Genomic DNA, 15,776 nt, shown 5'->3' on the forward strand with positions numbered 1-15,776 from the left:
GAGTTGACCAAAATTATAATTAAGCACAATAAAATAGTATGATTAAAATAGGCAGGGATTTTTTTGTATTAGGAACTCCTTTGCATAATACACCAGACACCCCTGATGTAGCCAATCCTCCTGGAGCTTACAGTAGGTCCTGAATTAAGAGCCCAGTAAGCTGTTGGAGGATTGGCTACATCAAGGGTGTGTGGCCTAATATGCAAAGGAGCCCCTGCTACAAAAAAGCCCTGTCCTAAACTATCTTCAAGGGCAGCTCCATGTAGAGCATGTTATAGTAGTCTATTCTGACGGTTACAGATATATCAGTGGTCATGGTCAGGTCAGTAGAATCATAAGAGTAGACTTTTTGAATTGGATGTGAATGATAGAGGGCATTTCTTGCAACTCCACCAAACCTGTTTCTCAAACAGATTCCAGAAACGCAGCCTGTCTCTTCACTTGTCAGGCCAAGGTTAATGTGACCATGATCCAGCTAAGATAGATCAACCCCCAAGAATTAACAATATATCCATCTTGTCAGGATTCAGTTCCTGAAACAGATCTTCACAAATTATCCCAGAAGAGACTTTTAGTCTAGAATGCACATGTTGTTAATAGGGGCATGCATCTGGGTCTACCTGAACCAAAAATATACCTGAAAAACACCTTATTGGCATTTTTGAGTATATTTCAGCATCCCATATGTATGAGAGAACAAACAACCCCCCGCCCCGAAAAATCTTGGATATATTTGGGAATTACTGGCACATCTGGAACAACAGCTGAGAGACTGGAGCAGATTTCTCCTGTGGCTCAGCTGTTTTGGGGCTTTTTCTGCAGTCCCTTTAAACAGGGGGTGTTTAAAGGGCCTGCAGAAGACAGCCTGCAAAACAGCTGGGGAGGGGGGGAGAGCAATCTCCCTGCTGGCTCAGCTGGGGTCTTTTGGACAGTTCGACGGAGAGCCGCAGCCAAACCTGCAAGGAGAGTTCTTTACCAGTATTGGGATCTGGGGCTTTTTTTTCCTGGGAATCTCAAAATGTTCTCAGGTCCAATAGACCCAAACCGAAAAACACTGAGGGAAGAAAAACTGCATACCCCTAGTTGTCAACACTGCTAAAATGGAAGGAAGCTTAAAGAAATCTTGTGTATGCCATCAATTATCTGGACCAAACTATTTGTTTTTGTCTGGTATTTGTTACCTGTTACTAACTTTCTATTATTTATTGCATATTTTCACCAGTTGTATGTTTTGAAATGTGATGTGTACCGCCCGGAGCCCTTTGAGGGGAGGGCTAGTTATAAATTTAAGAACAACAACAGCATTAACGACACAACAACGACAACGCTCAGCAATGCCGGCCTTACATTCAAATTTCCATTGCAGCAAAGACTCATTTTGAGTGACACTTCTGGAAATGAAACTTGAGGCAGTTTCTCAAATCTTTTTCAAAGGAGCGACCTTGGGTCACGAACAAAAACAATGCGAGCTTCCCCAACTGCGGCCACGAGAAAACACACATCAACAGCTATATCAAGCAGCTCTTACTAGAGTCCTGCAAACAGACGGAACGATGGGGCCAGGGGGGGACGGGGACCTTCTACAGGAATAATGGCTTCACAGCTCTGAGACATTAGTCAAGGCTGCCTCCAAATAAGAAAGCACGGGACAGAAAAGGAGTTGCAAAAGTCGAGGAAATGTCGTCACGGTGCCATCCATCAACCCAAAAGGAACGTCATGCAACTTGAAGAACCGGACATGTTCTGCTCTGACCACAAGTTTCTTAAGAACTCAAACTTTCAAAGAAAAGATTTTTCTCGAACCCTCTGTGCAGCTCCGACCGAGACAGCTCCTCACGCACGCAAGGGGCTCTTGAGTATACACAGCCACGCTTTCCCAAGAACTTTTATTCATGGGACAATTCCGCAGCTTGCGCAAAGCTTCCTTGGTAATAACAGGGAGGATAGCAAATGTGGGGAGCTGAGCACTGGAGCCACCATCCCAAAAGTTCTCAGAGAAAAGAAGATATTGCATTTATATCCCACCCTATACTCTGAATCTGAGAGTCTCAGAGCAGTCACAATCTCCTTTACCTTCCCCCTCCCCACAACAAACCCAAGGTCATTCTGGCAACTACAAGTGGAGGAGTGGGGAATCAAACCCAGTTCTCCCGGATGAGAGCCCACACACTTAACCACTACCCCAAACTGGCTCTCCCTGACCTGTGTGGCTTCTCTGGTTGCTGAATATTAAATGGGGTAAGGCCTACTTGCCCAAACATGCTAATGTTATGAAGGGCATAAGGACTTATTTTGGTCAAAGTTGGCAGCTTTATAATTCAAGCGAGAAAGACGAGAGTACCTGATGCAGAGCTAACCCTATAAAAAAAAATTTAACAGAGAGACATACACGTGTGGGAGTTAGAGAGCGCGTGGAGCTTCCTTCCAGCAGATACCCTTACCTGATTATCCGGGTGGTTTACGGTGAAGTACCCAACACAAACGATGACTTCGTGGAGCAGGGCTTCGCAGGTGTGCTGGGAACAGTGCCACAGCAGGGAGCTCACGATGTGACGGAAGGCAAGTGACAGTCCTTCCGCACCCACAATTGCCTGGGGAGGGGAAATGAGAGGAATAATCACCACTCGCAACCGGCAAGCGCTCAGATAAACCACTGAGAGCCACAACTATAAATCACAAGACCTGACACGTGGGCATGATCCAATAACAAATGAACAGAGAGACAACCAAGATGATAAGGGGGTTGGAGCACCTTCCCTAGGAGGAAAGGCCGAAGAGGCGGGGACTTTTCCGCTTAGAGGAGGGAGTGGAGGAGGAGGAGAAGATGATATTGGATTTATATCCCACTCTATACTGTTGAGTCTCAGTGGTCACAATCTCCTTTATCTTCCTCCCCCCACAACAGACACCCTGTGAGGTAGGCGGGGCTGAGAGAGCTGACAGCAGCTGCCCTTTCAAGGACAACTCTTGCAAGAGCCATGGCTGACCCAAGGCCTTTCCAGCAGCCGCAAGTGGAGGAGTGGGGAATCAAACCCAGTTCTCCCAGATAAGAGTCCCTGCACTTAACCGCTACACCAAAATGTCTCTCCACTGACTAAGGGGAGACCTTGATAGAGGTTTATAAAATTATGCATGGGGTGGAGAGGATGGAGAAAGAACTTCTCCTTCCAAAAGACTAAAACTCCAAGGCCTCCAATGAAGCTAATGGGCAGTAGGCAGGGCTCTTCTGATAAGAACATAAGAGAAGCCATGTTGGATCAGGCCAATGGCCCGTCCAGTCCAACACTTTGTGTCACACAGTGGCCTATACACACACACACACACTGTGGCTAATAGCCACTGATGGATCTCTGCTCCATATTTTTATCCAATCCCCTCTTGAAGCTGGCTATGCCACCACCTCCTGTGGCAGTGAATTCCACGTTAATCACCCTTTGAGTGAAGAAGTACTTCCTTTTATCCGTTTTAACCTGACTACTCAGCAATTTCATCGAATGCCCACGAGTTCTTGTATTGTGAGAAAGGAAAGAAAAGTACTTCTTTCTCTACTTTCTCCATCCCATCCCATGCATAATCTTGTAAACCTCTATCATGCCACCCCGCAGTTGACGTTTCTCCAAACTAAAGAGCCCCAAGCGTTTTAACCTTTCTTCATAGAGAAAGTGTTCCAAACCTTTAATCATTCTAGTTGCCCTTTTCTGGACTTTTTCCAATGCTATCCTTTTTGAGGTGCGGTGACCAGAATTGTACACAGTGTTTCAAATGAGACCGCACCATCGATTTATACAGGGGCATTATGATACTGGCTGATTTGTTTTCAATTCCCTTCCTAATAATTCCCAGCATGGCATTGGCCTTTTTGATGTTATTACATGTCAAATGGTTGATGTTATTACACGTCAAATGCAGTGAATTAAAAGCCCAGGACAGTGATCCTTCGTCTTTACTAAAGCACTGGCTTCCATTCTACAAGATTGTGATTGTTTGTCCCCCTCCCCAGACACAATTCAAAATCAGAAGAGTGAAACATCACCAAATTGGGCAACCTGACCTAATCCTCGGGGTGGAATAAGCTGTATAAAATGACTGCCCCCTGCTGGCTGTCAGGAGCTGTTGCAAGTGGGAGAGAAGGCTAGCTCCCAGTTCTGCCAGAAAGGCTACAGTAGTCTTTAACCTTTCCAGACCTAGGGGCTCACCTTTAATCCCTCAGTGGAAGCATGGGAGATGCAAACATGCAAAAAGAATTAACACACCATGGTCACCTGATACCATAGTCATGTGACAGGAAGAGGCGACTCTCGGGAAAGGGCTTAGAGGAGGCGGAGACTTAGTTGTCTAGCATCCCTTCGAAGGGCAAAATCATTTTCTGGTGTGAACTGGAAATGACATCATCGCATCCAGGCGATGCTGTAGCATGGCTTGAAACTCTATGGCTTCATCATAAGAGTTTGGGGCGAATGCCAGAGCATCCCCTGAATGAGTCGATATCACTTCCAGTTTGTTTTGGAAATGACATTCAAAAACATTTGTTGCCAAAACAATGTTGGCAGTGGTTCCCACCCCCCCTTTCTTTCCAATTTCATTGCCTATCCATCCCTCCAGCAAGTGGGAGGTTGTCTGCTGGGGCTGGTCGGTCTACGAGGAGCACAGAGGTCTTGCTTGAAAAAAAAAAGAGAGAATTCACTGTATGACTTCTGTCATATTGCTGCTCCTCTAAGCATGTGTGTCAAGAGTGCCAGGAGGCGTGGTAGCTACACTCTCTGCACGTGCACACTTGTGGTGAATCCTTCCAGCAAACAGCTTAAAATAGAGGGGTTTTACTAAGCCTCATAATGCAGTAGATGGGCCCGTGACCCGTGGGCCAATGACCCCTTCTTTAAGGCACTCCTGTCCCTTTGACACTCCCTTCAGAGGAATGCACCTTCGTATCAAGTGGAGCCTGTCTTGTTGAGCTTTATAGGCCAGAAACAATTTCCCCGTGTGTCTAAAAAACCTGATGATTAGAAACAATGCTTTTACTTCTTCATCCAAAGAGCAACACATGGAGTTCACTGCCGCAGTGTCACAAGCTGGGGCCAGGCCAGGCGAAGTCCAGGGGCAGTCCAAGGTCTATAGCTGGTGAGCAAAGAGGGTTCAAAGCGCCAAAACCAAATCACAGTCCAGGTATCGCAGGTCAGAGGTTCAGAAGCCGAAGTCAGGGGGTCCAGAAGTCAAAGCCAACGTCAAGGGGTCCAGAAGCCAAAGTGGATGCTAGAACGTCAGGTAAGTGACTAGTTGCTTCCACAAAGCCTCCTCCCAAAGCCCACAGCTATATAGCCCTCTGCTGTCTGTTGCCCATTTGGACTAATTGCTGACTCAGAGGGCGGCCAGGATCCTGCTGAGACTCAAGCATCCTCACTCCTAGAGGGGCTAGGATCCTTTTAGAACTCCGGGCTCAGGGAGCGTCTTGCTCGTGAGCGTGCCGCCATCCTCCGATCCGAGGTCCTGACGAAGGCGGTCACGCACACGAGCCACCCGAGAGGGCGAGGCAGGGGGGCTTGGATCTTCTCCAGTAGGAGGCAGGGGCACTGGTGCAGGTGGCAGGGGCACAGTTTCTTCTGCAGGGTCCCCAGCACCCATGACACGCAGGAAGTGATGGCAGCTACAAGCATAGACAGCTTCAAGAGGGGATTGGATAAACATATGGAGCAGGGCTCCATCAGTAGCTATTAGCCAAAAGGTAGCGCTGTGTCATGACCCAGATGGGGGTGCCACCTGATGCTGCCACCACTCTGGAATTAGGGTCCCTTGGGAAGGCCTCCCAAGCCCTTCAGATCCCCTGCTCTGGCCAAGAAAACAGGCGCGTAGACCAGGCAGAGTAACAAAGAACAACAGAAAGGTTTATTTTAAATAGGAAAATCAATAAAGGGGAAGTGAACAGGTAAGGTGCTTTAAAACTACAGTAATGTGGGTGAAGGAAAATAAACATAAAGTCCCTAACGCAACTGAACTGAACTGTTCCTATTCTGTTAGGCCCCAGGCCTCGGCCTGCTCCCTCTCTCCCTCAGAGCGAGGGTCTTCCTCCTAAACAGTGGCCGTCCTTCCTGCTTGGCCTCTCAGGAGGAAAGAACAGTGTCTGCCTCCTGAGAGAGCTTTTAAACAGTTCCCCTCAGAGCCTACTTGGACGCTGATTGGTTGAAACCAACGCCAAGCATTCTGGGGGTTGTAGGCTGCCTCGTTCTACTGAGACACAAGCCTCACAGGCTCCCTAGGCCCACTAGGCCTCTGTCTCACAGCACAGCTGGAACACAGTCTGGGGCAGTGATGTTCTGTATTCTTGGTGCTGGGGGGGGCGCAACAGTGGCGGGAGTTCGGGCCCCGCTTATGGACCTCCCAATGGCCCCTGTTTTTTGGTCACTGTGTGACGCAGAGTGCTGAACTGGATGGGACACTGACCTAATCCAACATGGCTTCTCTTCTTATGATAATCTTCTCCATATTTAAAAAGAGATCACTGTAGCCTAGCCATTGTGATAAATGGGCTGGAGATTCCTTTTAAAGCTTGACAGTGCCCCTTTCTCCATCTTTGCTCTCCCCACTGTACCAGAGCCAGAATAACATTGCTAGGCTGTCTCCTAACCTTTAAGAGTATCCCCCAACTCCACCAGCATTGGTCACAGGCTCCCCCTTCACAAATTCCTAATCTCTCCTTCACAAATTTCTCAAGCCTCATTCTTGAATTTTTGCACAGGCAATCACTGGCAACAAATAAAACTTTAAAAACTGCTTGGTAAGGTATATTGCAAAGGGGGGGGGATCCTCATTAGCCACAGGTTTTTTTTTTTTGTGGCACTGGGAGGACAGCTTGGTGGAAAACAGGCAAACTGGTTCTCGTGGGGAGATCCGGGAGAAGTCCATTTTATCTATGCAGCCTGCAGCCTCTATTTAATAAACATGTCAACCAGAAAAAGCGGTGTGGGGTCAGAGGGGAAAAGTGATGCATGAGGAACTAACATCAAAGTCGACTCACTTGGACGAAACAGCCCCACAGGCCTGTGGGAAAGTATCTGTCATTTACATTTCCTCAGCTCGGCTGTTTTAGGGCTGGCGCAAAAGAGATGCGCTTAAAATTGCGGGGGGGAAAGAGCACAAATGAATCTGTTCAAAATATGTCCCGTAATAATTTTCGGTCTTCGTTGCATAACGGTGGAGGCGACAACCCTGGGAAAACTCCCACACTGGGAGTCCCTCATCTTTTTCAGCCTGTGGCAGGTACCTTTGGAATTCCGACATGGGGAGACGATCGCAACCACAACATGGCTGCTGCAGAAGGTGGAGTCAACTCCAGAATGTCATTTAGGGAGGTCACGTGTAACTTTAATAGTTAATTATTCAACATCTCACTCAGAATTCTATTTGACATTGACAAGATGCTTTTTTAAACGAATGCACTTCAAAAAATTTTCTTGCTTTCGTGCTGCCGAAGCAACATTTTTTTAAAAAAAATCTGCAAAGCCAATCAAATCTCCAGTGGCCAATCGGAAGCCCTGCTGAGCAAAAAGCCCCACTCACTTTCTAAAAACGCTTGGCGAGCTCCAGGAAAAATATCAGTGGGCACCATGGCCTACCTGGGTGCCATCTTGGGTGACCCCTGTCCTGCACAACTGCCTCTGGACTATATAAGAAATGTGCGCACAGACCACCCATTCGCTTTCTTGGGAACTGAATCCCACGGAGGGCTGTGCTCCACCATCATTTATTACTCGATACTCTATGATGCGGGGACATCCTCTTGAGTCCAGTGTCTTCTCTCCCTTTGCAAAGGCTCAAGTGTCGCTCCCAAGTTGATGGGCTCTGCTTTTAACCTTCTCTGATAACGACACGGGGCACCCGAAGTTTATACATAAAACCAAAAAAATCATTTTTCAAGGAAAACGGCCTTTCCTCCTAAACCAACGGCCCTGGCAGGGCTCGGTATCCTGCACTGCTTCTCTCTGACACCTTCCTGATGTGTTTAGACTCTCATGATAAATGGACAGCGTGCCCTATAAACCATGGGACTATTGGAGCGCATGGGAATTCTCACGCTGGCATTCGCATGAGGCTCCAGCGGCGCTGGAACTTGCAACCTTCTGTGAATGAGCGAGTTTGCCTCAGCTGCTAAGCCAAGTCTCACCCCCACCCCAACCCGAGATAAAGACAGAAACACTAGCAGCTGTTCGGCGTAATAAAGCTTTTGAGTGCTTTTCGACACTGGAAACGCTTTTCAACCCTGGAAACGTTACAGATGTAGAAAGTCGCCTGCCAAACGTGACGGGACCGCTCCATTTTGTTTGTAGGCTTGGCTCGGGGGAAAAATATCTCACCTTTCTCATCGTACCGATTAATTATTGGAGATATATATATATATTTTTTTAATTAGGCGAGAGATTCTCGCAGCCAAAGAACCTTCGTGCCTGCTTGGTCTTCGTGATGAACTATCTGTTTATTTCAGTTTACACAATGACATCACTCCATATGCTTGCCATGAGTAAATAATAATAATAAAAAATAACAATATGCTTGAAAAAAATAAATAAATTATAAATAATAATATGCTTGCAAAAAATAAATACTGGATATATTTTTTTTTCATTAGGGGAAGAGATTCTCTCAGCCAAATAACCTTAATGTCTGCTTGGCCTCCACGATAAACTGAAATATCTATTTATTTCAGTTTATACACTGACATCATTCCGTATGATTACATACTAAGCTTCAAAAGCCATCTGGGCTGGAGCCCAAGGTACTTTCGCACAAGGTGAGGGGGCCGTGTCTTCAGTTTCTGCCTTTCATCCCCCCCATGCCATGTTGTATGTTATCCCAGAGCAGGGGTCCGTGGGCACTGTGGCACTCGCTGACACCATTACTGGTGCCCACCACATTTTAAAAAGTGGGCAGGGCAAGGCGGGGCTTTTGCTCAACCAGGCTTCTGATTGGCCATTACAGATCCGATCAGCCATGTAGATTTTTTAAAATGTTGCTTCAGCAATGGCTGCCACCACTGAAAGCACTGACAACTTCAAGAGGGGACTGGATAAACGTATGGAGCAGAGGTCCATCAGTTGCTATTAGCCACAAGGTAGAGATGGAACACTCTGTCTGGGGCTGTGATGCTCTGTACTCATTGCCAGTTTGGTGTAGTGGTTAAGTGTGCGGACTCTTATCTGGGAGAACCGGGTTTGATTCCCCCACTCCTCCACTTGCAGCTGCTGGAATGGCCTTGGGTCAGCCAGAGCTCTGGCAGAGCTTGTCCTTGAAAGGGCAGCTGCTGTGAGAGCCCTCTCTAGCCCCACCCACCTCACAGGGTGTCTGTTGTGGGGGAGGAAGGTAAAGGAGATTGTGAGCCGCTCTGAGACTCTTCGGAGTGGAGGGCGGGATATAAATCCAATATCTTCTTCTTCTTCTTCTTCATTGAGCTTAGGGGGCAACAGTGGGAGGGCTTCTAGTGTCCTGGTCCTATTCATGGACCTCCTGATGGCACCTGGTTTTTTGGACACTTTGTGACAGAGTGTTGGACTGGATGGGCCATTGACTTGATCCAACATGTCTTCTCTTATGTCTAGAACAATGGTGTTCTGTATTCTTGGTGCTTGGGGGGCAACAGTGGAAGGGCTTCTGGAGTTCTGGCACCACTGGTGGACCTCCTGATGACACCTGGGTTTCGGTCACTGTGCGATACAGAGTATAACAATTTATATTCTGATTCTAAACCGAGGGGGGGGGGTGCACGCATGTGTTGGGAAGGTGACATTACCTGGAAAGCTGGCAGATCGAGAACAGCAAAACTATTGAAGAGGCGTAAGCTCTGAAGGGCCACTTGGACGGTATTCTCCGCATAACTCTCTTTTGGGCTCGCTGTGCTGGCGTCTGCAATGGTGCCGTGGAAGAGAATGCAGTACAGCATGTGCAAGACCCCAACCAGGTCTGTGGCCTCGAGAGCGGCTGTGAATCCCGTGGGGTCCTGGCGGGCATTATCAAATATGCTGCAAGACCTATCAGAGAGGCCAAAAAAAGAGGATCATGTGAATAAGGTACTTCCACTGGAACAGAAACCAATTAAAAGGGCAATGGGCAAAAAACAGTGATACCTTGATTCCCAGAGGACGACACTGACTGAGCATGCTCTTGTGGACTCTTGAAAGCAGCTGAGAATAGTTAAAGGAGGAAGGGGAAATTCACCTGCTCCAGTTTGGTGTAGTGGTGAAGTGCGCAGACTCTTATCTGGGAGAACCGGATTTGACTCCCCACACCTCCGCTTGCACCTGCTGGAATGGCCTTGGGCCAGCCATAGCTCTTGCAGAGTTGTCCTTTGAAAGGGCAGCTTCTGGGAGAGCTCTCTCAACCCCACCTACCTCACAGGGCGTCTGTTGTGGGGGAGGAAGATAAAGGAGATCTGATTCAGAGAGAAAGGTGGGGTATAAATCTACCGTCTTCTTAAGAGTCCCAGAAGGCAGAGAAGTGGGACAGGAAAATCTCCTAACAAACTTTCTCATGGGCCTCCGACTTGTGATAAACCTACTTTTGCAGCGGTGCCACCAGCAAGCACCGCCCAAACGCTGTCTGAAATGTGGAATGCCCTCCCGGAGGCCATAAGAGCCCTGCGGGATCTTTCTCAATTCCGCAGGGCCTGCAAAACTGAATTATCTCGACAGGCCTTCAGCGCCTAAACCGGGAGAGGACTGCCGCTCTACACGGCTGAGGAACTATGGTCGTTATAGGATCACTGCCGGAAGAAAGAAAGATCCCATCTATATTGAAACTGAACAGCACCTTAAAATGTATTAGGGGAGGGACGGTGGCTCAGTGGCAGAGCATCTGCTTGGGAAGCAGAAGGTCCCAGGTTCAATCCCCAGCATCTCCAACTAAAAAGGGTCTAGGCAAATAGGTGTGAAAAACCTCAGCTTGAGACCCTGGAGAGCAGGGGAGGGACAGTGGCTCAGTGGTAGAGCATCTGCTTGGGAAGCAGAAGGTCCCAGGTTCAATCCCTGGCATCTCCAACTAAAAGGGTCCAGGCAAATAGGTGTGAAAAGCCTCAGCTTGAGACCCTGGAGAGCCGCTGCCAGTCTGAGAAGACAAGACTGACTTTGATGGACCGAGGGTCTGATTTCAGTAGAAAGCAGCTTCATATGCTCATACCCTTTGGGAGGGACAGTGGCTCAGTGGTAGAGCATCTGCTTGGGAAGCAGAAGGTCCCAGGTTCAATCCCCGGCATCTCCAAAAAAGGGTCCAGGCAAATAGGCGTGAAAAACCTCAGCTTGAGACCCTGGAGAGCCATGAATGGGGCTGTGGCTCAGTGGTAGTGCATCTGCTTGGTAAGCAGAAGGCCCCAGGTTCAATCCCTGGCATCTCCAAAAAAGGGTCCAGGCAAATAGGTGTGAAAAACCTCAGCTTGAGACCCTGGAGAGCCGCTGCCAGTCTGAGAAGACAAGACTGACTTTGATGGACCAAAGAGGGTCTGATTCAGTATAAGGCAGCTTCATACGTCCAAATGGTTGTTTTATCATTTTAAATTGTAATTGTAAATGTTTCTGAATTGGCTGTTAGCCGCCTTGAGTCCGCTTGAGGAGAGGGCAGGATGTAAGACTAAAGCAGTAAGTAAATAAATAATAAATAATGTCAGCTGGTGCTCAAGGGCTTCTGCTAGAGCAGTGATGCTCACTCACCAGCCCGGGGCACCACACTGTGGCTCTTCCACATGACAGCCGTGAGTCATCTGAGCACCATTCCCCAATGCAATATAGCACCTCCTGATGTTTCAGGGAAGTGGACCAGGCCCTTGGGTGGCAGGGCTCGGCTCGACAGGTGGTTCGTGGCATGAACTTAGCTACCGCTGGAGTAGGTAGGCTGTGAGGCTTCCTGAGACGCAGGCCTCGTGTCAGGGATGGAAGTAAGTCGGGCTGTTTCAGTGGATAGTAAGCGGGAGCACACCCCCTTCCTGCGAGCTCGACTGGAATGGCGCAAGTCAGAAATATGTCTTTTGGCAGGAACGGCACAGGATGTGAAATCGAATCGGAACTGCTGCGGTCCAGCAAAACCGGCATGAGGAAAGCCAAAGCTTGCCTGTTGTGTTTGGCTTGCCGAAATGTTTACTTCTGATATTTCCTTGCAATGCGCATGACTTGGTACGTGAACGGGCTGTGGGCTCCCGCCGGCGTTAACTGTCAGTTGTGATCGCTTTCAACCTAACTGTTTACAACCCAAACCCTAAGAGACCTTATTGATTCCAACAGCAGTGTGCCCCCTCCCCCGTATGAGAGATGCGGGAAATTAAGTACTTTTATAACCATTTGGAGAGTCATTTGGGTCAAAACAGAGTATCTCTTAGGTGTAATAAACTTCCAAGAACCTTGGCTTGAAAGACCCGCCTCCCTCTGCCCCCGTGTTAAGAAACCCCCGTTTAAACATTAAATCTCTACAAATTGTCTATTTTTAAAACTGGAGAGCAAAAGACTAGCAAAAATATCATGAGAGTTCTCAGAAGCGCATCCTGACTCGCTTTCCATAGTGAGGATCAGCTATTGCTAGGTTGTTTTAAAAAAACAAAAAAAATCACAGAGCACAGATTAAGTTACCCAGATAGTTGGAACGGAAGGAAGGAAGGAAGGAAGGAAGGAAGGAAGGAAGGAAGGAAGGAAGGAAGGGAGGGAGGGAGGGAGGGAGGGAGGGAGGGAGGGAGGGAGGAAGGAAGGAAGGAAGGAAGGAAGGAAGGAAGGAAGGAAGGAAGGAAGGAAGGAAGGAAGGAAGGAAGGAAGGAAGGAAGGAAGGAAGGAAGGAAGGAAGGAAGGTGAATTTAGTATGGTTTTGTCCATGTGCCCATCAGATCTTCCTTCGCTTATCTGGAACTGCGTCGTTCAGTCAACACAGACAGAGTAGGTCCTCATGGTTAAGCTGCTGTTGCTTTATGGTCAACACAGTAGGGTTTTCAAGGCAGGAGATGTTTAGAGGTGGTTTGCTGTTGCCTGCCTCTCCCTTGGTAGTCTCCTATCCAAGTACTAACCTTGGTTGACCCTGCTTAGCTTCTGAGATATGAGATCGGGCTAGCCTGGGCCACCCAAGCCACAGCAGAGACAGACAGAGGTGGTATGCCGTTGCCTGCCTCTGACCAGTGACCCAAGACTTCCTCGGTGGTCTCCCCTCCGAGTGTTAAACCAGGGCTTGCTGCGATTCTGAGATCTGACGAGATCAGGCTAGCCTGGGCCATCCAGGTCAGGGGAGTCCTCGTTTGTTTTTGGGATAAAGGTATTTGGAGTCACCAAACAAAAGGAGAGAGGAGCATTCTCTTCTCCAAGTGGCTTTAAAAACAAAACACTACCAAGTCTGAGTATGCATTCTGTCCTTAGATTAATATGAAGATATTGGATCCCGCCCTTCACTTTGAATCTCAGTGTCTCAGAGATTTTCCTGTCCCACTTCTCTGCCTTCTGGGACTCCAGAGAAGAGGAAGAAGAAGACGACAACCACCACCACCATAGATTTATATCCCGCCCTTCTCTCTGAATCAGAGTCTCAAAGAGGCTTACAATTTCTTATCTTCCTCCCCCACAACAGACACCCTGTGAGGTGGGTGGGGCTGAGAGGGCTCTCACAGCAGCTGCCCTTTCAAGGACAACCTCTGCCAGAGCTATGGCTGACCCAAGGCCATTCCAGCAGCTGCAAGTGGAGGAGTGGAGAATCAAACCCGCTTCTCCCAGATAAAGAGTCCATGCACTTAACCACTACACCAGACTGGCTCTGGTGAAATAAAACCCCAAAATTTCACTACCATGAAGAGCACGTTTGAGGCCCACAATGAATTATATAAATTAGGTACATGAGAGCATATTTCTGGTTTTTGTGTAAATACATTCTTGAGAATTTGCCAGACATAAATGGCAGAGGACACAGAAGGATAGATGGGATATTGGCAGGCCGGGGGGGGGGGGGGGGGGTGGAAAGGTAGAGGAAGAAAGGGTGGTTATGTTGAGCAAGACCTTACATGTCTGCCCCATCTCACCATCTTCTTGTTTTCAGGTCACCTTGTTCCTAAGACCCTTCCTTTAATTATATACATTTTTGCCATCAAACTGCATCTCACTTATGGCAACCCCAAAGGCTTTTCAAGGCAAGAGACATTCAGAGGTGGTTGGCCATTGCCTTCCATCCAAGTACTAACTGGGGCTGACCCGGCTAAAAAAGACCGAAGAAGAAGACAGTAGATTTATACCCCGCTGCCCATATAAGGATGGAAAATTTAAGACGGGGGGGGGGGGAGGGGAAGGAATGTGGGATACCAACTTCTCTTCCTATCCCCATTCTTTTTCTTAAATAAGCTTTGAAGTTTACAAAAACAGAGGGACAACGTAGGCAAGGAAGAAGATTTTAACACATGCACACGGGCCATACAATGCACTTTTGCTAATACGTTTCCCCAGTTTAGTTATCAAAGGTTAAATGGTAGGAGGGGGTCTGCGGATATCAAATGCAGGGACGCCAACACCGCTGTTCTTGGAACCTTTTGGTGTAAGAGGAAGCTGTGAATTAACACGACTAATAGAGGGAACAGGAATGTGACAGCGCATCGGGGAGCTCAAATCCCACCGAAATCCGAAAGATTTAGTTTCTCCTTGGATCGCACCCAACACTAATAAACTGATCAAATGTACCCAATGCTTATATTCAAAATGTGTACAGCAGACGGCGACTTTAGGGAGGACCAATGAACCATGTGCAAAATGATTTTAAGTCCCTATTTAATAAATCTATCAATTTATTAAATAAACACAAAGCTTTTTTTTTTGGGAGCAGGAATGCATAGGTATGCAGATCTGGCTGGCTTGGCACCAGGAGGTGTGGCCTGATATGCAAATGAGTTCCTGCTGGGCTTTCTCTATTAAGAAGAAGATAGAAGATATTGGATTTATATCCCGCCCTCCACTCCGAAGACTCTCAGAGCGGCTCACAATCTCCTTTCCCTTCCTCCCCTACAACAGACACCCTGTGAGGTGGGTGGGGCTGGAGAGGGCTCTCACGGCAGCTGCCCTTTCAAGGACAACCTCTGCCAGAGCTATGGCTGACCCAAGGCCATTCCAGCAAGTGCAAGTGGAGGAGTGGGGAATCAAACCCGGTTCTCCCAGATAAGAGTCCGCACACTTAACCACTACACCAAACTGGCCCTGAATGAATAAATGGACAATCAATTAAATAAATATTAATAACTCTAAGCCCCTTTAATAAATCCATCTAGTCCATTTTTATCTCACCCTAAGGAATGGGATATTCCTACGGAATTTTATCCTCACAACAACCCTGTGAAGCAGGTTAGGTGGAATGTGTGTGACGGGGCCTGAGGCTACCTAGCAAGCTTCATGACATTGTAGAGATTTGAACCCAGATTCCAGTTGGGACAGCCCATGTTAAACATACTCTGATACAGACTTGCATACATCTCATAGTGTGACTGGCCTGAAGTATGCAAACATGAGGGGTGATGGACAGCCAGTCTGGTGCAGTGGTTAAGTGCGCAGACTCTTATCTGGGAGAACCGGGTTTGATTCCCCACTCCTCCACTTACAGCAGCTTGAATGGCCTTGGGTCAGCCAGAGCTCTGGCAGAGGTTGTCCTTGAAAGGGCAGCTGTTGTGAGAGCCCTCTCAGCCCCACTCACCTCAGAGGGTGCCTGTTGTGGGGGGGAGAAGATATAGGCGATTGTAAGCCGCTCTGAGTCTCTGATTCAGAGAGAAGGGCGGGGTATAAATCTGCAGTCTTCTTCTTCTTCCT

The 15,776-nt window shown here is 47.9% G+C and overlaps 1 protein-coding gene across 2 annotated transcripts in view; it reads right to left on the bottom strand.

The window, feature by feature from the left end:
- SCAPER (S-phase cyclin A associated protein in the ER) overlaps positions 1-15,776 on the bottom strand; it is a 251,036-nt gene that overhangs the window by 26,889 nt on the left and 208,371 nt on the right. For both annotated transcript variants that reach the window (XM_060259908.1, XM_060259909.1), the window contains 2 exons: positions 9,776-10,013; positions 2,442-2,591 (listed from right to left, as the gene is read on the bottom strand). In XM_060259908.1, coding sequence (XP_060115891.1) covers positions 2,442-2,591; positions 9,776-10,013 — 388 coding nt within the window. The remainder of the gene's footprint in view (positions 1-2,441; positions 2,592-9,775; positions 10,014-15,776) is intronic.

The sequence above is a fragment of the Heteronotia binoei genome, chromosome 19 (genome assembly GCF_032191835.1).
Source record: "Heteronotia binoei isolate CCM8104 ecotype False Entrance Well chromosome 19, APGP_CSIRO_Hbin_v1, whole genome shotgun sequence".
Lineage (NCBI taxonomy): Eukaryota > Metazoa > Chordata > Lepidosauria > Squamata > Gekkonidae > Heteronotia > Heteronotia binoei.